This window comes from Gorilla gorilla, chromosome X (genome assembly GCF_029281585.2).
Source record: "Gorilla gorilla gorilla isolate KB3781 chromosome X, NHGRI_mGorGor1-v2.1_pri, whole genome shotgun sequence".
NCBI lineage: Eukaryota > Metazoa > Chordata > Mammalia > Primates > Hominidae > Gorilla > Gorilla gorilla.
This window is the reverse complement of record NC_073247.2, coordinates 142,783,698-142,808,437: the sequence shown is the minus strand read 5'-3', so window position 1 is coordinate 142,808,437 and position 24,740 is coordinate 142,783,698. Positions and strand designations below refer to the sequence as shown.

At 46.4% G+C, this 24,740-nt stretch overlaps 1 protein-coding gene and 1 long non-coding RNA gene across 3 annotated transcripts in view; one reads left to right on the top strand and one right to left on the bottom strand.

Moving 5' to 3' along the window:
- Positions 1–13,066, bottom strand: part of ARHGAP36 (Rho GTPase activating protein 36) — a 31,579-nt gene extending 18,513 nt beyond the window's left edge. The window contains exon 1 of one of the 2 annotated variants that reach the window (XM_004064861.5): positions 12,891–13,066. In XM_004064861.5, coding sequence (XP_004064909.1) covers positions 12,891–12,948 — 58 coding nt within the window. In that variant the 5' untranslated portion in view covers positions 12,949–13,066. The remainder of the gene's footprint in view (positions 1–12,890) is intronic. The other variant, XM_055376273.2, reaches the window with a different exon arrangement.
- A 122-nt stretch (positions 13,067–13,188) lies between these two features.
- The window catches only part of LOC109024687 (uncharacterized), a 41,618-nt gene continuing 30,066 nt past the window's right edge, over positions 13,189–24,740 (top strand). Inside the window, exon 1 of the long non-coding RNA XR_002004175.1 lies at positions 13,189–13,288. This is a non-coding gene — a long non-coding RNA (uncharacterized lncRNA). The remainder of the gene's footprint in view (positions 13,289–24,740) is intronic.

Genomic DNA, 24,740 nt, shown 5'->3' with positions numbered 1-24,740 from the left:
GAGGAGAGGAGAGGATCTCTCCCTCTCCTCCTGCTGTAAGTGGACTGGGTGCTGCCCCTTTATACATTCTAGAGCACCAGGTAAGTAGAGGGGGAGAAAGGGAGGGAGCAGCAGTTTGAGGCTGGTCCAATTTGTCCCTGGCATCCCCTCTTTCTCTGTCTCTCTCTGTCTCTCTCTCTCTCTCTGTCTTCTCTCTCTCCCTGGATTTTCCTGCAGCCCCTCCCTCTGGCCCTGGAAGCTCTGCTCCCCTTCCTCACTGCAGCATCCTGCAACCAGCACCCTGCAACCAGCACCCTTCACTGTGATAAAACACAAAACATTGAAGTACATCTTTCTGGTGACGCTTGCTTTTTAATGTGAGATTTTAGACCTATATGCCAGGAAAAAACTTGAGTTGAGGTGGGAGAGGGTGTCGCCGGAGAGGAAAAGAAAACCCACCCAGGTAGCTAGCAACATGGGCTGGTATTGGGGGCAGCTGGGAGACATGATTTGAACCTGAGTACATAGGGATCCAATTTAAATAGAGGACTGGCATATTAGAAGAGGCCTGGATTACAGCGATTGCCTGGTAACATACATACACAAAGACCGCATGATATAGAGAGAAGGTAGATAACAAAATATCACTCAGCCTCAGTTTTCTCAACTGCGAAATAGGAAAATTAGTGCTCCAATAATACCGTGCAGAGGAATGTGTGAAATGACATGGTAAAGTACCTAGCACTTACCTTGCCACTGAAGCCCAGAGAGGAGAAAATAACTTGCCCAAAGTCACATAGTAAGTAGCAGAGTCAGGATTGGAACCCAAGTCTCCCAAACATTCCCCTCCCCAGGAGGGTGCCAATGCTATCCTTGGGGACTTGGTTGTGGAACTGGGGAGGCAGGTTAGGAGCTGACTTTATGCATATGAATATAGACATTCTATCACTCAGTCCCAGCCTCAAGGGCTCAGGCTCCTGCCTCATCCCCCTTCTCATCATCACTCAGGTAATCTCCTCATGCCATCTTGGACTGATTCATTGCCACTTTAGCGCCATCTCTGCTACCTAACTGAGATGGTGAATCACCCTCTAGCTGGCCAGGGCCTCTGCCCTCCAGGAAAGAGGCTTTCTTCTTAATTGTCTGCAGAAGCCTCAGCCGCAGTGAAGCAATGCTCTTCCAGACAGGCTTAGAGGTGGGGGGCTTTGAGGAGGAATGGAATAACTCTTTGTCCAATGGAATAACTCTTTATCCAAAGCCACTGCCCTCCATCCCTGCAGTGCCTAGGGTCCTCTCTTTAGGTTCCTTATGATAACTCCTCATGTACCCTCGAGTCTCAATGTTTCCTAGGGATTTCACCCAGGACTTCTCTTGCCGCCTGTATAGCGCTTGCACTGTGTGTCTGGCACAGTGCTAGATGCTGGTGGGATATAAGTTAACAGGAGACATTCCTGGCACCCAAGGAGTGCTCACAAGAAGTTTAAAAATATTACTGTGGCATCTCGGTAAGAAGGAAAAGAATACAAGTGGAGGTGAGTTAGGAAGTCCTTGTAAGGAGGGGAGGTGATGGGCAGAAGAGCCTCATCACAAACCCAAGGATTGGAGTTGTGACCTGGATTCTCTTGTGGCCAGTGAATGGCATCACCAAATCATTGGTGCAGGCATTTCCCTTAAATACAGCATATTGCAAGTTAACTGAACTCCTGCCCGTCCTCTGTGTTTCTGGCCTGGCTTGGGAGCATCAGCTGGTGGCCATGTCCCCCCTCCCAGACTCTAATCCCCTTTCTTTTAAACTCCCATATCTTTATATTTTTGAAGAGGGTGGGGGAAAGAGGGAGGGAATGGACATCCTCTGTATGTTAACTGGAAGAAGTACTTCACATATGTTACTTCCTCTAAGCCTCACAACTACTCCGCGACCTAAGCCAGCGACTTACCACGTTAGTCAGCTAAGAAGTGGCAGAGCTGGGATTCGAACCTATAAAGAACTCTAAAGCCTGGGTATTTTTACATGACACTTTACATAATGTGCCACGGGGTAGTCGGAGGGGGAGGTCCATCTCCCTTTCCCTTGCTGTCCATCTCCACAGAAAAGAAGCAAGTGGAGGACAGGAGCCAGAAAGTCATCTGGCCGCGGATCATTCCGGAGTGACCCCCGCCGCCACCACTCGCATAGTCCGCTTATGGCGGGAGGGCACCTCAGAGATTCTCACAGGGGCTGTGCCGCCAGAACGAGAAGTGCAAAGCACCGTTAGCGACTCTATCGCCCCCTGCCGCCTGTGGCGCCCAGTCCGAAGCTGCTGTTTTCAGGAGGGCTAGTGGGCTAAGAAAAGAGCTCACCGACTGACTGACTGCCCAACAGCTGTTGCGAGCCACTGCTAGGCTGCAGACAGCCTTGCCAAATGTGGTGACATAAGCGGGAGGGGGGAACATTTAGAGAGCCCTACTATGTGTCCAGCGCGGGGTCGGGGATTTCTAATAGCCATTGCCCTTTACGTAGAAAATGTGATGCTTTGAGAAAGAGTGAGCTCTCCATTAAGAAAAGTCTTCAAGCTAGATTAGAACAGGCTTCGCAAAAAGCTTGTCTGCCAGTCTTAACTCCTTACTTCTTGAAACCAATAAAGCCCTCAACCCTTAACAGTGGCCAGTTCTCTCCAGTGGGGCTCGGGGGGTGGGGGCGGGTGGGGGCCGGGGAGAGAAGCACTTGTCCTGGCTGAGGGTGGGGGTGCGGAGTGGGACAGAGGTCAAGGCAGTGAAAGGGCCAGGGGGAGGGTACTGGGAGGAGGAGCCTCCGGCGGGGTCGACAGTGCGCTGAGTCAGGGTCCCCGCGGAGCCCTCGCGCCAGCTCGCTGATTCCCTAGACCTTCTTGTTTTCCTGGATTCCGCCTGGATTTTCCTTGGACCCAACTCACTTACTCCCTTTGCTTGGGAATGGGGAACATGGGGGCAACACCCCAGGTCAAAAGGAAAAGAGCATCTGTGCCCGCCCCGCCTGGCTCGCTCATCCCCCCTCCTTTTTTCCCCTCCTCTCCTCCTCGCCCCCTTCTCTTCCGCCCAAAGGGAAGGCGGGGGCGGGCTGTGTGTGTATGTATGTATGCATGTAAGCGTGTGTGCGCGCGCGCGGTTGCGGTAGATCTGTGTGTGCGTTCGGTGTGTGGCCGGGTGTGGGGGGTGTGTGCGCGGAGCACGTTTTAGCTGGAGTGCTTGGTGTGGTGTGTATTTGGTTTGCGCTTTGACATGCAGCATGTGTTTGTGTGTGCACGCTTATAGGTTGTATGTTTCTGCCCGATTATAGTGGGATTATGTGGGTGCGGTTTGAAGGTGGGTGTGTGCTGTTCCTGCCGGGGTTTGTGGTCGTGCTGTGGTGAGTGCATATGTGTGTGCAATGTGTGGATGTGTGTGTGCCCGTTGAAGCTTGTGTGCATATGTGTGGAGTGTGTTTATGCTTAGATGCAGTGTGTCAATGTGGGTTTACAGGTGGTGTCTGTTGAACTGTGTAGTGTGTGAATGTGTGCGTGTGCAAGATTTCTCTATAAGTCAATCTACTTGAGATGTGTGTTCAAAGGTTTATGCATGTGAGGGTGCGGTGTGTGTCTTTTGGTGTGATGTTCTCATGTGTGTGGTGTGGACGCATGTGGTCAGCTTACGTGCTTGGATAAAGGGGTTGTGTGTGTCTTGAAGGGGGATTGCCGCGTAAGTGTATGGGTGCGGTGTGTGAGAGTACAGGGTTGTCTAAAAGAACCCAAGTGACCGTGTGTGTGGTTGGGGGCGGGGACGAGTGGGACGTTGGGCTGGGACTGAGAGAAGAAAGGAAGTAGGGGCCGCGACCCCGGCAGGGGTTCCCGCTGGTCTGATCTTCACCGTGGGGGTTCGCCTGCCCGCCCACCTCTGTGTCGGCAAGGCCCGCTGGGGCAGGGTGTGAATTTACCTGGCTGCTTAGAGGAAAGAAGAGGAGGGCACCGCACGTGATTGGCCAGGTAGGGCGCCTAGGGCGCGATACAGGGGCTGGTGGGAGTAAGCTGGAAAGATTCTTGGTCTCTGACCTGACACCCCTCCCCCGCCCAGGAGATCCCAGCTGGTGCCTAGCTGAGCCCAACTATTTGCTCAGGGCCTGGCTGTTTCACACCTTTTTGGCTTTGTGTGGGCAGATCCAGTTGCCTGGAAGCCCTTTCCCCTTGGGCCTTGTGACAAACTCCTACTTATTTTTTTTTAAACCTAACTCCAGAATCACAAAACTTTCTCTGCTCTTCTGTACTTTTCCCTCTCAACTGAAGGCTCGCTTCTTTGAGCCACCACAATTACACCCTTCATACTTCTCATGACATGATCATACATAACTGCAATCATTTCTTTCCCTTTTTAAACTCGGAACGGCTGTAGAGAATACCTGGTATGTAGCAAGGATAGTTGTAATAATAATAATAATGTTGCCATTTGTTAAGTACCTACTGTGTACTGGGCATTGTGCTAAGTGTTCTGACATGCATTATCTCCTTGGGTCCTTACAATGATCCTGTAAGGTAGATAGAGCTATAATTATTGCTATTTTTACACTTCACACATCAGGCTCAGAGTAGTTAAGTAATTTCCCCAAGATCACACAGACCCTAGGAGGCTGAGCTGGTATTTGAACTCAGGTCTACCATATTTCCTAAACCTGTATTACATACCAGGTGGCTTTACTAAGAGTCCCCTGATTCCTGCTAGACATTGAAGTTTCTATCAAACATTATCATTTCTCTACAAATCTTTCTTTTGAGTTTACTGACAGCACCAAGAATACTCATCATAATTACTTTCTTTGTCTCCCAGACAGCGGATACTTTCTCCACCTAATTACCTGCTTTGTTGATACTTCAAAATCTGTAATTACTCTAGGCACAAGTGCACCTCACTAGCTCCAGTTCTGGGAGCTCTCCGTAGGCTGGTGCTGAAAGAAAGAGTTGAAAATGAACATTTTCTAGCCACAGGGTCAGGGGATTTGGGTATGGAGGGAAATGGAGGCGAAGAATCAGGGTGGAGTAACAGAATGATTTCACAGCTCCCCCAGACCCATTTTTACAATATCACTACCAGAAGTTGGTATATGGCAAATTTCAAATAGAGCAAGAATCTCCATACCAAACTGCATGTAGAAAAACAAGCAGAGCCTCTCCCTCAGAAAAGATTACTGAATGGACCCCATTTTATATTATTCATGAGTCGGGGGGCACTGCACTTGCCTAATGGGGCTCATGCTGCTCTAATGCCTTCCAAGCAGCCTCATCTGAGAAACCCAAATTAAAGCAATACATCGCATTTTGGGGAACACATTTATGGGGGGGCATGATGTCATCCCAGTCACAGCTAAAGGGCCTCTGGAAGCTCTAGCTCCCAGCTTAGCCCCCAGGGAACCAGCCTAGACTGCTGCAAAGAGGTCAGGGGGTGGATAGAGAGGGACAATTCAACAGTGGTGAGTCACTTCGCCACTTTTCAGGGGGGAAAGTGAGAAGCACGATTTAAATTGCCACTGTTATTATTGTGCCCTTTCGTCTGGCACAAATGAGCCTGGTGCGTGGATGAAAAGCAGTTGGAACATCCATAAAGCTTCCCCCCAGCTGGGCCTGGGTCAGCACCTCATCCTGGGTGGGCACAAAAAGCATTGCCTAAAGTATTATGTAGCCAGAAAGTATCCTTTGGGGGGGGGAAAGGGAGCCTAAATACGTCAGTCTTACTCAGGCAGGGCATAGACCACCTGAAGCCCCTTGGTTTCATTAAACTTAAATCCATACAAGGTGTTCAGGCAAACTTTGGTATCTCCCAGCATCTGGTCTCAGATGCTCAGCTTTCCTGCTGCTGTGGGGCCAATCTGACACCTCCTCATTCTCCTCTGAATATACTGGCTTCACTTCCACCTCCTCACAGCTGTTCATGTGAGGCCTCTCTTCCTCAGAGGTTCTGCCCCTGCTTCTCAACACCAGCACACACACATACGCACATATGCATAAACACATCGCTAGACTACCCATCTAAATCCTGTTGTGTAAGTTCCACTTTGGTTCATAAAGACCATCTGGTTCACTCCAGCTCAGTGTTCCTGCCTGTGAAATGGAGGACAAACTTCAACTCTGAAGAAGCCAAAAGCTCCAGGCTATGTCTCCAAAGATGCAGCCCTGGGCCAGGGGCTATTAGCATAATTGAAAGCTATCCTTCTCTAATGCCCCCCACCCATATAATTGGGGCAATAAGAGGGGCTATCAGAATCCCTATCAACATGCCACCACCATGGGATGGACACACAGACACGCAGACACACACACACACACACACAAACACACACACACTTCCTTGGGGCTTAAAATCGCCGTCATAAGTCTCTCTCTCTCTTTGGAGTTCAGAAAATGTGTTCCCATAACATGAAGATTACATGGGGAATTGTAAAGGTGGAAAATGCTTTAATAACTCCCATTACTGTCCAATATAAACAGAGATTTGTTTGATTTCACCCTAAATATAAGAATCTGGAGGAGCAGGGCACCAAAATGTGGATTTTTGTGGGGAGAGAGATCATGGTTTCCCCATGAGAGTAAAGCCCTTGAAAATCAGGGCTTTTGTTTTTTCCATGTGGGCAGGGCAGAGAAAGACCACAGGCTTCGGAATGAGACAGCTGTGTGTTGGTATCCCAGCTCGAGCACTTACTTGCTGTGTGATCTTGGGAAGGATACTTCACCTCTCTGAGCCTCAGTTTCCTCAACTGTAAAATGGAGATGTTAACACCTGCCTAGAATTGCTCAGATGACTAAAGGAGGTAAACCATAGAAACCACCAGCCAAGTGGTTAACAGATACAGTAAATGTTTAAGAAAAGGTTAGTTAATTCCCTTCTGCACTTTTTTTCATTCTCATGTAGCCCAGAGTGTCTCAACCATGGTGTTCAGGGAGTGGAGCCAACTGACTAAACTGCCAATTTTCCTCATTACTGGCTTGTCTGACACTCTTGAAATAGTCCCTCTTCTTTTAGGAAGATGTTTGATCAGCCTAATGCAGCCCCGGAAGAACTGGACCTTAAGTCCAATTCTCACTCTGCAGTTTCTCCTCGCAGTGTTAATGAGACCAAGGTTTCAGATATAATACTCCACACAGGAAAGTTTCAAACTTTCTGCTCACTGTCCAGACTTCTCTCCACCCCAATTGCTGACCCAGCCCCAACCCAGTCTCCTAAATATGTGCCATTGTGCCCCAGAAAATAAAAGCATGACTATTTCCTAGCCAAGATTGCCCTATGACTCCTGTTTTGCTTTGCCCTCACTTTCACTCTAGAAATAATAGTGCCTAAGACCATCCAGTTTCTAGCAGCCACCTACGTTGAGGGGTAGATGGGATGATAGAGAAAGATATGATGGTTCTCTGAGATATGCTATGCAGCACTTAAAATACATCTCTGATTAGCTTTTATTCATATGTTCCCAATTAAAGGAAAATAAATTCTACTCTTTGCCAAAACTAGTGAAGTGGAAGAAGACCCCAATCTGAACCCCCTCCTCCCTGGTGCTTTTGCCTCCCTCTAGAGACAAAAGCAAGTCACTGCAAGCTAAAGCTGCATTTAAGCAGGGAGTGGTGGTGGAAGATCAAGAAATTTGGGGGCGGGGGAGGGGTGGTGGTGGTGGATATAATCCCAGGGAGGGATAAAGAGACTACAGAGTAGAGAGGTATTGAGATTCACGGCAGGAAAAGCTCTGAGAGGTCCACCCCTAGATGTTCCCAGACTCTGGAAGGTGCCTTCAACTCCTCCCTCTCCTTCATCCCTTCTATTTATCCTGCATGCTACCTTCACTGACCCTAGATTCCTCCTTGCAGGTGAGTCCCTCTGAGGATTTAAGAATTTGGAAAAACTTCTCCAGCTCCTACCCCTGTATGCTTCTGTGGAAATCCTGGAGCCTTAGCTTTGAAAAGGGAAATGGGAGGGGTAGCAATTAGGTGTCAACCACATCAGACAGAGAATAGTTAGAGCAGGGGTTCCAGATATGCCCATGCCACTTAGTAAGTTTCCTTAATAAGCAGGGACCTACCAGCTGCTGAGTATTGGGTACTCATCCCGAGGAAGCCGCGTGGTTTCTCAAGAAGTGTATCTGAGACGTGACAGTAGCTGCCAAGGCTCATCAAACATGCCATCTACCTACTTCTGCTGATACATGTGAGAACAAATGATACTGCCAGAAGGAAACAGAAATCGTTTCTTAGTGACTCAGAGCCCCATCTATGAGGACACAGGTGGTGCGTTTGTATTGCATCTTTCAGTTGAAATTCCTTTTCACAGAAAGAAATTTATAGATAATCAAATAAGTCAAAGACCAGCATCTGGGTCCTGGGCAAAGTATCACCAACATCATGTTGACCACCTAGTAAATGTCTGCCATATGTCAGCATAGGAGTTTTGCAAATGTTTCTCTCTTTTAATTTCACTCAAGCTTCGAAGTCAGATCAAAAAGGATTGTAATCCTTGCTCAGCCACTGTGTGACAGTGGGCAAGTTACTAAACTTCTCTGAGATTTTGTCCTTAAAATAGAGACAATAATACTAACCTCAGAAAGTTGTTATGGTTAGAGATAGCTTATGTAGTATGACTGGTATTTACATATAGTAAACATTTGGGAAAAAAGCTTCTTTTGATAACTGAGCCATAGAAAGCATTTAACATAATGACATCTACAACAGCAGTAATAAGAACTATTATTATTATTTACAACCCCAAAATATAGACATTATTATGTCATTTTAAGAGAGGTTAAGTAACTCTCTCACAGCAACCTTATAAGAGCTGGCCTGGGATTCAAACCAGTTGTTCCTCTTCCCACCCAGAGTTAGTGGAAATTTCATGATCATTGGGAAGATCATGGTTGGCTGGCCGGATCTACTCATTACATTTAAACTAAAATTAGAAGAAAAAATTCTTTAAACTATGTATAGTGAAATTCTAGATCACTGTATAGATTATTTGCATATCACAGGTACTAAAGTTACCTTTGTATGCCTTTTTAAATTATAACAGTAATTGAAGAACAAACTTCATAGACTTTAGAAAACATAGAGAAAAATAACTATTATCCCACCACCTTAATAGATTCTCTAACTTTATCTTATTGTCGATTTCTTTCTAGTCTTTCAAAAATGCATATTTGACAGTTACAATCATACCATTTTCTATGTTGTTACATATTCTTCACAAAAACAATTTTTATGATTCTGTGCAATCTAATAAGGGGATATATCACAGAATTTATTTAACCATTCCACTATTGTTGGACATTTAGGTTGTTGTAGTAGGTAGGTGTGAAAAAAAAGGAATGATGTTACTTTCACCATTGCCATAATCACCCTCACGGACCTGGTGCCTTGCTGTATCAGTGCTCAATGCTTTCCATCATTTGATATTTAAGCCTGATAAATGTCAGCTCTACTGCTGGAGCCTGAGATACATTTGCAAGAGTATTATTTTCTGCCGGTTTTCATCACACAGATTCTGTATTTTATCCTCACGATGGGTAAGGTATGGGCTAAGCTCTAGAGCATCACATTTTTTTTCTTTGGGAGAAATGCATTTTGAGGTACAAACAAGTAATAAACAAAATTGGGGAAGTCCTGCCATTGGTGAATGGGGGTGCTTATCTGACGACCTGACTTGGAGAATGGGGTGTCTCATTGGTCTCATTGGCAGTCACGCCCCAGCTCTGGAAACTGATCCTGCTGCAGCACAACTAGGCCTGGCCTCAGCAAATTGATTCGGTCCCATCTCCAAGAAAAGATCAAATTTGTATGTAAAGTGGGCCCCAGGGTCCCTTCAGCTTTAGAGCTTTGGCTGCTTTACAGAAGTCCAATTGTTTGAGGCCAAATCCAATGCCAAGAGTGAACTGGGGAGAGAATTTCAAGTGGGTCAATTGTGCTGTCTCTTTCCCTGGGAAAGAAGGCCTTTCTGGGCCCTCATTCCTCCCAGACCTCAGTGATGCCTCTCCCAAGTGCCTTCCTATGGTTGCCCATTGCCCGTTGTCGCCCTGAAAAATCTCTGTGATGCAAACCAATGTGGCACATGTATACCTACGTAACAAACCTGCACGTTCTGCACATGTATCCCAGAACTTAAAGTAAATTTTTTAAAAAAAAAGAGTTGAACAAAAAAAAATTAGCAAACATCAACAAAAGAGTGATGATATTCTAATGAAGACAAAATAAACCTGTCCCTCAAAAAAAAAATTGCTGTCACATGCCAGCTACCTCTTGGGCAAGGGGAACGGGGGTGAAGGAACATTTAGATACTGCCCCAGTTCTGTCCAGTCAGCTGACAGCTTCCTCCCCCAACCCCATCTCTGACTCCTGAAGACTTCTGAAGGACATTCAAAGGGAGGTACCAAGGCAATTATAGCCCTGCAGAATATCAATAGTTACCCACAAAGTTACCCTTCACATTGTACAGCATTTCTCAGGGGGAGTGCAATGAAATGAGCTCTTGCCCAGTCAAAAAACTACCCAAAGATTATTTACTTCAAAGTGATGCCCTGTGACTTAAGTGGGATTATACATGTAAGGAATTGAGCCTAAGGGCCCAGCATTTGGGAAGAGCTTCACATATATCAGCTGCTGTTGTTTGAGTAATAGAGCTGATGTAGGCAGTGGTGTGCTGCAGGGGTATGTTGGGGAACAGGTCCCACCAGACTAGAAATGCAGCAGCGAATATAAGGTCTTACACTTGAGTTCAAACACCAAATACAGAATGGAGACTCCAAAAAGAACTTGGGTTTACTTAAGGAAAAAGAGTAGCTTTCGTTGAAAGTAATTCAATGTGAATAAAGTCTTTGTGTGAACTGTGTGGCTGTGCATGGGATTTGTGAGTGGTGCATACACAGGTGACGTGAGTATATTGTGTTGTGTGTGGAAAGTATGTGGTGCATGTGAAGCATGTGTGTGTGTGTTCATGGCTTTGCAAATGGGCATGCATAGGTGTGGTAATGTGTATGTTATGGGTGTGTTTATGACTACGTATGTGTGTACCTTGGGTGTGGTGTAGGCTTCTAAAAGAGGGAAAGTCAGCTTTCCAGGACTATATTTATAGGGGCACAGCTGGAAAGCCTCTTTTGGCCCGGTCATTGGACATTTATAACTTGGAGCATGTTCAAAGAAAAGCAACTAGACATGGGTAGGGGCCTTGAAGCTATGTCACATGTTAAACAGATGAAGAAACTGGGGAAGTTTGGCCTAGGTAAGAACAGGGTGAGTAGGGGATGGGACAATGGGGAGAGCTGACACTGTTTCCTAGGAAGGAGGACCATGGAAGTCAATGCCAGTGCCAGAAGGTGGAAGCTCCCAGGACATAGATTTGGGTTCAGTCTAAAGAAAAGCCTTCTAATTCTAATAGACATTGCTGTTTTTAGATGGGAATGGGCTTCCTGGTGTAATATGGACTCCCTCCTATGTGGTTACTCATAAAGGAGCCTTCATGTCCTTGATCTCATTGGAGTCACGTGACAACCTTCTAGTCCAAGCAACCGTGAAATGTTTCCCCCACCCCCTTTTTCAGGGTATGCTGTTAGAGCAGTAAGGCCTTAAAAGACATCTTATAAAACTCCCTTATATTTTTGATTCACCAGGATCATATAAACCTTAAAAATATGCAAAAGAAAAAATTAAACTCTGTGTGTATGCAGATCTTTTTCCTTCTCAGAGATCTTGTTGCTGGCCTGAGGCTGTACTTGAACTGGCTAAGCAAGCTGTAGCCTTTCAGCAGGAGGTCAAACTCCTGGGATGGTTCTCAGCAGGGTGTTGGGGCTGGCAAGAACTAAAAACAGGTCTCTGCTGAATTAAGTTGCTGAGGCCCCTCCTTTCCCTGCTTCCCCTCCCCCGCCTGTGAGGGGACAGAGGAAAGAGGAGACAACCCCAGGTTTGGTCTATGGCTGGTGCCCAATGACGCACTCTCACCAATATAGATTTTGGAGGTGGAGACTATGGAAAAACAGGTGGCTGTGGGGGCAGGTGGCAGCCTGAAGGGGGTGGGGCTTATTATCAAGGGGGAGTGAAGGACAGTGTGGGTGGGGGTCCTGGGGTATGTCAAAAAGAAAATATCAGTCTCCTGAAACTTTAAGGATGAAAATATAATCAGTTGTCAAAATGTACTTTGTAGAAGCAGTTCCCGAAAAGGGGTGAAATGTGACCCACATATGCCGGTGCTGTGATCTTTGCACACTTGTGTCCTCAATTGCACAGAAATAGGGAAACCAAGCATTGATCTCAAGTACCCAAGGAAAGAACCCGACTAAAGACCCCAGGGGTCCACTACTGGGCAGTCTGGGGCAGTGGGCAGCTGGCAGAGCCTAAGCTGACCCAGGTATGCTGCCAACCTGTTGGGTAACCTTGGGCAGGCTTTTCCCATCTTCAGTGTCATCATCTCTTAAATGAAGGGGTTAAATTCGACGACTCTAGGGGGTCCATTGCTGATATTCTGTGTTTGAGATTGAGACAAGGGGACGAACTTCAAGGCAAAATGAATCCCCGCCTCCTTCAGGGTTCCTGGGGCCTGGCTTGCCCTGTCAGGGACATTCATCCTTGGGCCTTGAGGGTCCTTGAGTTGCGGGACGCCGCTCCTGCGCGTCTGGCCCCAAGGCTCTGGCTGTCCCTGCCGGCGGCTGAGCCAGCGACTCCGCCCACGCGCTCGTCCCGCGTACCGCTGAGCCATTAGCGCGATTGCTCGCGGTTCCCGGCAAAGCTGGTGATTTATGCGGGGCCTCGACGGGGCAGTCCCTTGAGCCAGGAACAATTAGCTAAAAGCCAGCAGGAAGGGAGGCAAGGGGGCGACCAGCCAAGCCCCAGGGCGCCCAGAGGGGGCTGCAGCCGCCGGCCGCCCCCGGCCGAGCACCCCAGCCCCCCGACTCGGTGGGCCCCACTCACCACGGCGGGGGCGGGGCTCAAAGGCCGAGGCGAAAAGGCAGTCCAGTATCCACGCCATGACCCGCGCTGAGTGCCCGGCAGCTCGCAGTTAACCTTTGCGTCGTCCCCCGCACCGGCGGCCCTAAGTAGCCCCCGGTGACCACGCCCTGAGCCGCACCCTGCACCCAGCTAAGAGTGTCTCGGTCACCGGACACCTCGAGCATGTCACGAAGGGGGCAGGGCCTCCGGGGAACCCCCCCTCCTGCCAGAAGAGAGGCCGCTGGTCCCGCAGCCCCTTGCCCCACGCGAAGGGAGGCAGAGACACACAGCTCCTGTCCTGGGAAGCTGATTCTGAGGGCGGGACCCTGCCCCTACCCCAGGGAGCCCAGAGTCTGAGGGGAGACGCCATCTCAGCCCTGGTGAGCCCCAAATCTGAGAGGGAGGGAAGGTCCTTGTCCCCCAGCCCCACCCCAGGAGCCCTTGATCGGGCACATAAAAGCAGGCCTGTCCCCAAAGGCTGGAATTTGAAGGCGAGGTAGCGCACCTGTCCCAGGGAGCCTCAGATCTGAGGGCGAGACAGTATCCCAGGCTCTAGAAAACTCCACGATTTAGCGGAGCGTTATCTCAGCCCTCAAGAGGCCTAGTCTAAGCGGGAAGCAGTGTGTTCCCCAGGATCCCTGAATCTAAAGGGGAGATGCTGTCTCAGCCCTTGGGGACTCTCCCACCCCCACCCTTAACCCCTCTCTTAGGGCAGGCATCACCTCAGCCCCGAGTAGCTCCAAGTCTGATTTAAATCACTAGTCCGTTCTAGAGGGCCAAGAATGTGAGCAGGAAAAACGATTTTGCCGCCTCCCCCAAGAAGTCCCATATCTGAGAGTAATCTTACTTCCCTTCTCCTGGGAATTCCGCAGCGAAGAGGGAGATGCTCTCCTGCCTGGGAACCTTTGTACTGAGGGGGTTGATCATCAACTGAGATAAAAGAACCCAGTGTCAAGTATGTATAAACGTGGGGTGCCCCCCAGTTGCTGCCGACTTACAGATTCCACTGCCAATGCTTTTGCTCAGGGCACTGATATGGGAGGGGGACCCACATTTATTTTTAGAAAGAATTTGATATTTGATATTTCAATGGAGGGTGGTACTGTGTTGGATTTTCTTACACTTCTTTTATGGCTTTGTATTTTTACGTTTTAAATACATATGGAAGCACGTGCCATAATGGGTTCAGTGTTTGGGGCCTCTGGTGGTGGTAAAAACAGCCCTGCCCCCCAAATCCTGGGGTAGAAGCAGCCACCAGAGATGGACCACATTAGGCAGGAAGGGCTTCTAAACGAAATTTCCTTTTTACTTCAAGCCCAGGGGCCCAAATTAATTTCTCTCCCAATTCGCCAGTGGTAGCTCCACAGACGTGACTCTGTGCCTTGTTTTTCTCCACTGGGAGAATGGGGCTCTGTTGATCAAAATGCTAGTGAGGAGGTAGAAAGAAATATGGAAAATCTCCTTCCAACAGTTCGATTGCAGGCCAGAGGAGTGGAAGCCTCAATCACGGGGTCCACTGGGGAGAGCAGTTATTATATTTGCTTTGCTAACCACTGATATTAGCATTAATGTGGCAAAAGGGGTGCATAAAATGGAAAAATTGCCTGTACTTTGCTGTACAATTCTTAGCAAAGCAGAGCTATCTTCAGAGTTTAAAGGCCCTCCACTCGTTTTCCTTCCTTTCTGGGAAACATGGTACCTCTCTGCCTTTGTACCAACTTCTAAATCATTTTGATTTTCTCTGTTTTCTAAAAGCAATCACAGACAACAAACACTCACCAGACCTGCTCTTTTACCGATTTCTTCTTTACGAATACTTAGTCATCCAAGCCAAACAAGCCTAACATCCAGAAATGTCCAGTTTCAGGCCCTGGATATTGAAATCTCAGCCTTACCTCTTCCCATGAGCTTATCCAGCACCAGCTTTTGAAATGGCCTCAATGGGTTCCTTTTTTTTCCAACTGAATGAGCTTTTTTTGGGCTCCCTCATGGCACAAAATCTGCTTGCTTGGTCCAATCCCAGAGTCCTCGGAAACTGAAATTGCTCTGCTTCTAGGGCAGCTCTACATGAGGTACAAACCCATGACAGCCGTCCTTCTTTGTTGCCTTTTTCTCAAGAGGTATAATGTAATAAAGGAATAAAGCTACAGAAACTCACAAACCTAGATTGGAAGCTCAATTCTGCTATGTTCTAGCCATGTAATCTTGGGAGGGTTATTTAATCTCTCTGAAGCTTAGTTTCCTCACCTGTAAAATGGGGATATTAATAGCTATGAAAAAGCTCCAGGAGGACCAAAACATCTACTCTTTTGGGAAAAAAGAGAAGAGGAAATACAGAGGTCAGAATTCTTTAAAAAATTGATTTAGTAACTAAGTTAGCAGTTCTGCCCTGTCCTTTTTCTTTGACCTGCCTACTCTGCCACTTAATTACTTAGTGTTACATTCCCTTTGAAAATCTTTATCCTTAACTAAATTTCCTGGGGTAGAAGGACATAATAGACATAATAGGGAAATGCATTCATCCATCAATCCATTAATTCATACAACAAATATTTTTCAAATGTCCTCTAGGTGCCAGATATTGAGCTATGCAAATAATGTTGATTCACTCAATGAATTATTATGCAATTATTTTTAAGTGTATAATTTAGAAGCTTATATGATAATCTGAAAATACGCGTATGATATTTTTAAATGAAAAAAAGGCAGGATGCAAAATGTGCGCACATTGTAATACACACAGCGCAAATAAATAATAAGCCTATATACAGAAAAAAAAAAAAGGCTAAAAGGAAACACACCAGAATCTGAGTCGTGATTGTATTTAGGTAATGCAATTATGGGCAATTTTTAACTGTTTTATTATTTTCATATCTTAGTATTCTCCAATTTTTCTTTAATAAACATATTATTTTCTGGAGTTAGAAAATCCTACTTAGAAAAAAATCTACAACTTCGTCTCTGCTGAATAAAGGACTAGGCTAGATAGGAGAATGACGAGGGCCTTTAGGTTGGGGTTGTGCCAGTGGCACAGGGCACCTGGGCTGGCTTTGGTGACCCAGAAAAGGCTGAGAAAGTTGGCCTGTGAGTAAAACACAGAATTCCCCTCCTGTGCAGGGGCACATAACAAGTTATGACTCCTCCTTTCTGAGGATGTAGGAGTCCTTAGTGCCCCCATCGAGCAGCCAGGAGCCTGCTAGCCTGGACCTGTAATCCCTCATCCCATGGTATGTGCTCACAAGGGACACATAGGACATCCTTGTCCTCACTCTGACAGTCCAAGACCTACGGCACGACAGTTTACTGCTTCTTAAGTGTCTTCTATTGTAATTCCAATTAAGAGCCAAGCATCCTGCTCCTAGTTTGGGTCATTGTCTTCCCAGAGGTCTTTAGCCAGAATGATAAAGTGAATCTGGGGCTTGTTGACTTTTAGAAGATAGGCTTCAGACCTTCTTAACTTTTTCCCTGAAGCCCAAAAGTGCTTGACACCCGGGCATATAATTGCTAATTAAATGGGACTCTAGGAATTAAAGGCCCTTAAACCTTATTGTTGATCAGTGTTTCCCAAAGTACAATCTATTGGACCAGATGCATCAGAATCACTTGGAATGTCATATAACAATGCAGATTCCCTGCTCCCACTCCAGTCCTACTAAACAAGAATTTCTGGGCATGGGGACTGGAAAATAGTATTTTTAACAGGCCCTCCATGGTGGTTTTATGCCCGCTAAAGTTAGAGAAACTCTAATATAGAAGAAAGAAGTCTTTCCCTGCAAACCCTCCCCTTGCACCCTAGCTACAGGGAACACTGCGGCACCCTAGCCACAAGAAACACTGGGGCAACCAAATGGGGAAACTGGTCATTTTAACCCCACTCTGCTTCTTTTGGGTGCATGGGGAAATATGTAGCATGGAAAATTGACTAAACCTTGAAACTTGACTCCTCATAGGGCCTAGGTGTATTCAAAATGAGCATACTCCATACAAGTCATTCATTTGGATTTTCTAAGAATCCTTGTGTATATGTCTACATAGCACTTCCCAGTCAGGTTATTTCATTTGAACATTCTACTTGTTGGGTTCCTTGCATCAGGCAAGAGAGCACAATGGAAAGGGCAGTTAAAATGCCAAGAGTGAGGCTGGACTTACTGGCTGACTGGCTGGGTGAATGTGTGTCTGCTTCCCAACATGAGCCTCAGGCTCCTCCTCTATGAAGTGGGAATCTCAGTCCTGCCACCCACCTCCCTTTACAGCAGGCTTGTCCAACCCATGGCCCGTGGGCCACATGCAACCCAGGACAGCTTTGGATGCGGCCCAACACAAATTTGTAAACTTTCTTAAAACCTAAGATTCTTTTGCCATTTGTTTTACCTTATCAGCTATCATTAGTGTTAGTGTATTTTATGTATGGCCCAACAATTCTCCCAAAGTGGCCCAGGGAAGCCAAAAAAAATGGACACCTCTGCTCTACAGATTGTTAGGAAGGTCTCTGCATTTTCAGGAATGAGATAACAAAGTACTTATTTCTGGGTCCATGAAGGGAACTGGCAGATTAGCACCCTGCCCCCCAGCAACTCCTTTTGAGAAGCCCTATCAGAAGGTCCACACAGAGCACACAGGGATCATATTTGTTCTCTAAAGGGGACTCCAAGCCCCAGGACCTCAAGACCCTGTCTCCCTAGTTTTCTATTTGTGAAAGGCTTAGCTGGGCAAATGGTAAACATGTCAGTGAAATCATGGGTGCTTTGGGGGACCACTTTGAACCTCAGAAGGGCCTCAGTTTCCTCATTTCTCAAATGGGTTTATATAGAGAAATCTTGAAGTTCCTTTCTAGCTACTTAACAGCATTTCTAGGGGTACACTCCTTCCATAGCACTTTTTTCCCATAGCTCTATTAATTCTAAATTTTCATATCACTGAAACCTGACAAAGTCCTGGCACCATCTTTGTGAGGTAGATATGGGAGAGAATTATTCCCATTTTCTTAGATTTAGAAAAGTGAGGCAAAGTAAGTGACTATCCCAAAGTCACCCAGGGGAGAAGAGATGAGCTGAGACCAGCCTCCACATCTCTCACCCCCTGCCCATTCTCTTCCGGTACTCCTTGCTAGATCCCAGGAGCTGTCTGTCAGTGTGCTGACACCACTCAGGAAATGCAAGTTTCATCCTGACACCAGAAAGACAGAGCAACGATTACGCTTCAGTCCCCAAGGAGGCAGAGAAATTGCTTTTAGTTGACAAGCGCATCTCCCACACACATACCCCTCTGGTTGAATGAAAAGATAAAATCAAGTTAAAAATCCCAAATGCTCACTTAATTTTGTAAAGCATTTTGCTCTTTGAGCTAGGGGTAGGCAGGATGAAAGAATTTTCCAACTCCAGAAGTCTCAACAGGGTGGGGTAGGGAGAATAGTGGGAACAAAGGGTGACACAGGAAAAAAATGTCAGAAAGAACAAAAAGCACGGGGATGTTTTCTTTCAGTTTTGTGCCATAATCAATAAGAAAATGGAGTTATCTGAAAAAAGAACTAGAAAAAATTCAGGTGTGTGCTTATGCCTTTGAAAAACTACAAGACATGCAAGCCACTGACATTTCCATTCTAGAAGAAAATTCTGTGGCTTCCAATAACAAGAGTTTAGGGGCTCAGCAGGGGGACTGTCCACTTCTATGTGTTACCATGGACTCATGGGCTTTACTACCTCTGAAGTTCATCTCTGCAAAGCACTTGCCTTTATATATTTAAGTGTAGCAGCTCCCAACGTACTCTCATATGTATTTTCAATCTGAATTGCATACAGCTTTGGGAGGTTGGCAGGACAGAGATTAGCACAACCCTCATTTTATAGAGGAAGAAATTAAAGTTTGAGGAAGGGGAGTGACTTGCCTAAAGTCACTGCCTTTTTTGTTTGTTTGGAACCTGTTCTTGAAGCACTTTTGTGCTTCCTTCTTTTGTGCATGGCTCCCTCTCACACTACCCATATCCAGCCTAAAATCTGGTCTTTAGATCTTATATGTCTCTTGACCCCTCCCTTGGACTCCAAAAACTGGAGACTTTCACCTTGCTGAGAATTCCAAAGCCCCTATAAAGCCTGAGAAACTCCCTAGCTAAGAACATTTTATTCTTATGAGATGCATTCTGAAGTACTTAGGAGTGAAATGTCATGATATCTGCAACATATTTTCAAGTATATATATATATGACTCTCTTTCTCTCTCTCTTTATCTATATATATATAGACAGAGATAATTTATTGTGCTATTATGTATACACACACACACACACACACACACACACACAAGTATAAGTTAAGGAGAATCTCCTCCCAGGCAGCCACCCCACTGGTCTACTCTAAAATCTGAGTATTAGTGGTGCATGCATCTCATGGGGCTCTACCTCAGGACCCTATCAGGATGACCCAGCCCCAAACACAGAACTAGCTCTGCAGGAGGGGAAGGCTACACCTGTGAGTGGTTGTGATGTCTTAGATGGAGCTTGGGTGCTGGTAAGTGGCTGCCTGTACTGCATGGGAGTTTAGGGCGAAGGATTTGACGGTAAAGCAGCTTAAATTAGAGCCTGAGAGGAGTCCTTAAACAAATTCTAATTAGAGCTGGCAATTTTCCAAAAATAATTTTTTCTTTAATTTCAAAACTTGCTTATCAGGGTTGAAAGTGCCATTAGAGATAATCTAGTCCAACCTCTTCACATCACGGGAGCTGGTGGGAAGGGGACACTGAGATCCAGAAAGGGAAAGTGACTTACCCAACATCGCCTAGCAAGTTAGTGGCTGAAAAGGGACTAAAAGCCAGGTGTCCAGCATCCTAGTCCAGGGCTCGGTCCATTACATCACGCTGCTATCCCACTTTGGCTTCCTGGGTTCTTGAAAGGTCATCTGCCCACCCCAGGGCTTGCTTTCTTCAGACCAGCGTGGCACTTGGGGGATTTGCAGTCAGCGACAGTCCCTGCTGCTGGGAGCAGAGCCAGGCGCCTGAAGATGGCACCTGTCACATCCCACTGGAATGAATTACCTCCCTCTGAAACTGAGAGGGCCAGGCGGAATCTGGGAGCGGCACCTTGAGAGCAGAGTCAGTCCTGGCCCACACGGCTAGCGTGCCATGGACATTCAAGGCAGAGAAGGTCATGGAAAATATCCTGAGCACTGGAGCACTGTTTGCTGGGGAGCTTTCCACCTCTCTTGGACCCCAAGTGATTTATTGATTATTTTAGGGGCAGCCACTCTGGTTTATTGGTTTATCTGCCATTACTCGTGAGGGGGCGGGGTGGGGGGGCTGCCTGCCGGTTGCGTCCCCTGGTCTGTCTTCTCACAGGATTGGTTCATGGGACAGCTTAGCTGGACCCTCGTGAGTCTGTCAGGATTAATGGCATTTGACTGTAGATCATGAGAAATCACATCAGTTGCTGTGGGTGGAGGTGGATGGAGCAAGCAGGAGGAGGGCAGAGGAGAAGAAGGAAGATGAGCAATAGCAGGAGGGAAGAAAAAGGACGAGGGAGAAGGGGGAGAGGAAAGTGCAATAAAGGAATTCTCTTGTACAACAACCGCTGACATTTCTGAGCCTGTAGCTTCCCTCGCTTTTAATCATTTCCTTCATTAAGTGCCATTTGTCAATGCAAATAGGTCTTTCTCCATTATAACTCAATCCTGGGACAACCCACGCCTTAAACAAAGATGCAAGGCTAGCTCCAGAGCCCTAGGTTTCCCTAACTAAGGGGCTGTTTGCCCTTCCCTCCCTGTATTCCTCCATCCCAGGAGCCATAAGATTGGTATGTGAACACCAAAATTGACCCTGGGACAAAAGATACCAAGAACTGACTTTATCTTCTGAGCTACTTTGGGTCTGGCCCCCACCCAAGGACCCCCTCTCCTGACTTCTGTGGCCCCAAACCCTCTCCTGCTTTCAAGCACCCAGGGCTTATAACCGTCCTGCTGTCCCACCCCCCAGATCCCAGGAGAGTTATGAGATTGAAAACTAAGCGGTAAGGCAGGAAGGTGCCATCAGAGATGCATCTGCCTAGGACCAGAGAGCAGCCATGCTGGAGAAGAGGGGCTGTAGCTGAGGCTGGGTCAAGTGGCAGGACGGCCATTTGACGCATTTGGCAGGCTGTGCACACATGTTGAAGAGGTGAAGACCAGGTTATATTCAGAAAGCCCTTCCTTTTGCCCCTAATAAGGAAATTTCTGGTCAGATCACAGGACTCTGGGCCCCTAGTGCCTTAGCAAATAACAGGAACATTTAAGTCTCTGAGTGACTGTGGACCCTGACTTCATTTTTAAGATTGGCTCTGGGGTGGCAATTTCAGTGACAGGGAAGGAAGAGATTGTGTAACATGGGTATAGGTCATGGACTGTAGGCCCTCCTCACTGGGCCAGGCTCTGGGGCCTGGTATCCTGGGACTGGGGCTACAGATCTCTGCCATCTCCCTAGGGAAAGAGCCACCAGTATATTCTCCAAATCACACACCTTGCTGTCCTCAGAGACAGTCCCTCAAATCTACTCAGTGATCATGAGATGCCCTGAAAGTTATGGGGTCAACAGTGGTGATATTAGTGCCCAAGGCCGGGTTCAAGGACCAAGTGCAGAATGTCGGCTCCTCTGGCTTTTTTGTCCTTTCCTCCCACCTCAAAGGAAAAAAGGGATCCTCTCTGGGGTTCTCCTCACTAGTGTTCTGAAGCTCGGCCCCTTCTGCTGCTGCCACCTCAGCCACCAAGAAACCTCTGACCTTCTTCTACCTTCAGCCTCTTCTCTTCCGCTAACTCCTTCCTTCCTACACACATCTCAAACCTCCCCGTAAAGCATAATCTCTCCCTTAGCCTTGTTCTACCTGCTCCTGGGTCTGCAAAACTTCTCAAATGTGTAGTGTCTACCATCAACTCACTATTTTACCTCTTCCCACTCCACTTCCACTCTTGAGGCCTTCCTAATTCTAGATGCAATGGCTCCTTGTCAACTCTCAGCCCTCTTGGCTACTTGACAGCCATTTGCTACCCCATGATCTCTTTCTCCTTATTAATTGAAAACTCCTCTGCTCTCAGCCAAACCTCCCAGGTCTCATCTCTCAGAATTCTTCTTCTGTCTGTTCAGTAATCCTCTCTGTCATCTACTTAATTCATCTTTTCTTTCCCTGTGGGCTTCTTCTTCCCTGTAGCCCACAAAAACATTGAAACGCTCCTATATGGAAACAGTCTTCCCTCAACCCTGCGTCCCCTTCTAGCTATCATCCATCCTTCCTTTCTCAGCCTTAGTCCTTAACACCTTGAAAGAGTATTCTAGGTATGCTCACCTTACGTTTCCCCAAACATACCTGCCATCCACGGCAAGATGGCTCCTACCCCCTCCATACATGCACGTGCGTGCATGCACGTGCAGACACACACAGACCCTCTCAAAGCAGTTATGAATGTTTTTTTTGGAGGCCTGCTCCAAGGGGACACATCTCTGTCCTATTTTGATTTTCATTCTCTGCAGAATGCTACATTGTAAGTCTCTATTTATTGAAACTCACTCTTCCCTTGGCTCTGCGGACACTGCTATACTGGTGTTCTTACCTCTGATTTCTCCTTCTGGCTCTGCATTCTCGTTTGGTACCCTAAATGGGAGCATTGCTCAGGTCCTGTCCTCAATGCTCTATTCTTATGTGGAGGGGCTCATCTACTCTGATGGCCCTTATCTCTCTGGATGGCTCACAATACCTAAAATAGTGTCCTCCATATAGTAGACACTTAAGTAATGTTTACCTAATTGATTAACGTTTGTTAATTGCACAATGCCTGGTACATTTCAAATGTTCTGTAAAGACTATTATGGGGGATTTTACAGTTTACAAGTATTTCCTGTATATTTGCCTGTCTTCATCCTCATCATAACCCTGTGAGGATGATTTTTTCTTATTCTCATTTTTATAGATGAGAGAAGAGGAGGGAGCTAATGTTTGTTTTCTGCCTATTCTGTGCTAAGTGCTTAATACATATTTTAATTTAATTTTCACAACAGCACTGTGAAGTAGGTGTTCTTAGCCACATTATACAGATGGGAAAACTGAAGCTCAGAAAGGAATTCAAGATCACAAGGAGCATATAATTTGCCTCCTCTGCTATTTCATCGTTCTGTAAATTTGATCATACAAAATTTAGTGAGCAATACAGGGGAGGCATATAAAAGGTATCATACAGTGATGTTATAATTATTGTTTACATATGAGTATTTTTTGGTTTGCATTTGTATGAAATTTAATGTCATGCGTATAAAAAGCTGAAGAGGAAAATAAAGCCCTTCTATTTCCAAACATTCTCTGCCTTTCTCCCTGCATATTATAATAAGAAGAACAGATTATTAAATGTTTACCATGTGCCAGGCATTATGTTTAGCATTTTACATGTGTGCTTTCATCTAATTCTCACCACAACACTATGAGGTGGGGGCTATTATTATATCTCAATTTATACATAAGGTAATTGTGCCTCATAGGAGTTAAGTAACTGGTTCAATGACCCCTAGTTAGTTTGTGAGGTGATTGAAATTTTAAATCAGGTTGGTCTGACTCCAAAGTGAATATTCTTTCAGTGATACCAGACTGCCTTTCTAAGAGGATAGGGAAACCAAGTCTCAGAGAGATTGTGAGGTCAAGTCTCCTGACTCTACATTTTTTTCCAGCTGAGATGCTTCAGCTGCTAGCAACTCTTTGTTGAAGGGACTGCTTTTATTGTCAATAATCTTTCTATGTCTGTGGTCTGTCTCCTCAACCACATTGTCAGCTCTGCCAAACCTCTTTAGCTCCCCTACAGAGGGTCCTCACTAAATACTTGTCAATTGATAAGCATGGGGCTCTCTTCAGTTGAGAGAATTATTAATAAACCATCAGGCTTTGACAAAGCCCTTCTGATCTCCAAAGGAGTTGAGCCCTTGGAGCTTAGGAGATGTATCAATTCCTCGCCTTCCTGCAGCTTGAAGTCAGGAGCCCACACTGCCCGCCTCCGCACAGCATCCATTCTCCAGGGAGCCTCTATAGCGTCAGAATCATTTCACCGAAGGCTAAATTATGTGTGTGACTCTGGGAGGGTGAGGTCTCCGTAAATGGGGAGAAGAATGTGGGCTGTGATTCTGCATGCAGATGGACCCTGGGGATGTTTCGCACCATCTGAGATGATGTGTCAACCTCTGGCAGTGACACTTCATAGAACAAGCTTTAAAGATTGATCATTACTGTTATTATTGGGAATATTAATAATATTTTTACATTCGTACAGTGAACTCCTGTTTACGCAAAAGGCTCCTGCACAAGAATTCATTTTTTTTCGTTTGTGCTGGCCTTCCACAAAACATTTTGGGCTTCAATATTCCCCCAAAGAAATATTCCTCTGTCCAGTTTTTGGGAAAGAGAACCACCCCAGGGAAACAGAAACAGCTGAGACCCTGAGAACGGGAACCTTAGCTGGCTGGGACTGAAGGCCAACAATTGATCCTGCTGAGCAATGAAATACGTTTGGAGCCTGAACACAGATCTCCAATCTCCTTCCTTCTCTTTGCCTGTTCCCAGAGCTGGTGGGACCTCCCACCCCAAGCAGAATCCGTAGTTCCTCCCGCAATCAGAATTCACTCTTCCTCATCCCTTCCCCCATCAATGGCCTCAGGGACACTTATGTGGAAGCCACCAATTATCTCTTCCCCTCCTCTAGACCAATTTTCTCATGCATTTGTATGAGTTCACTTAGCATCCTGCAAAGAGACAGGCAGTAGTAATAATCACAGCTAACATTCATGGAGCTTTTACTATAAGGAAGGCACTATAATAAGCACTTTGCATGCATAATTTCTCTT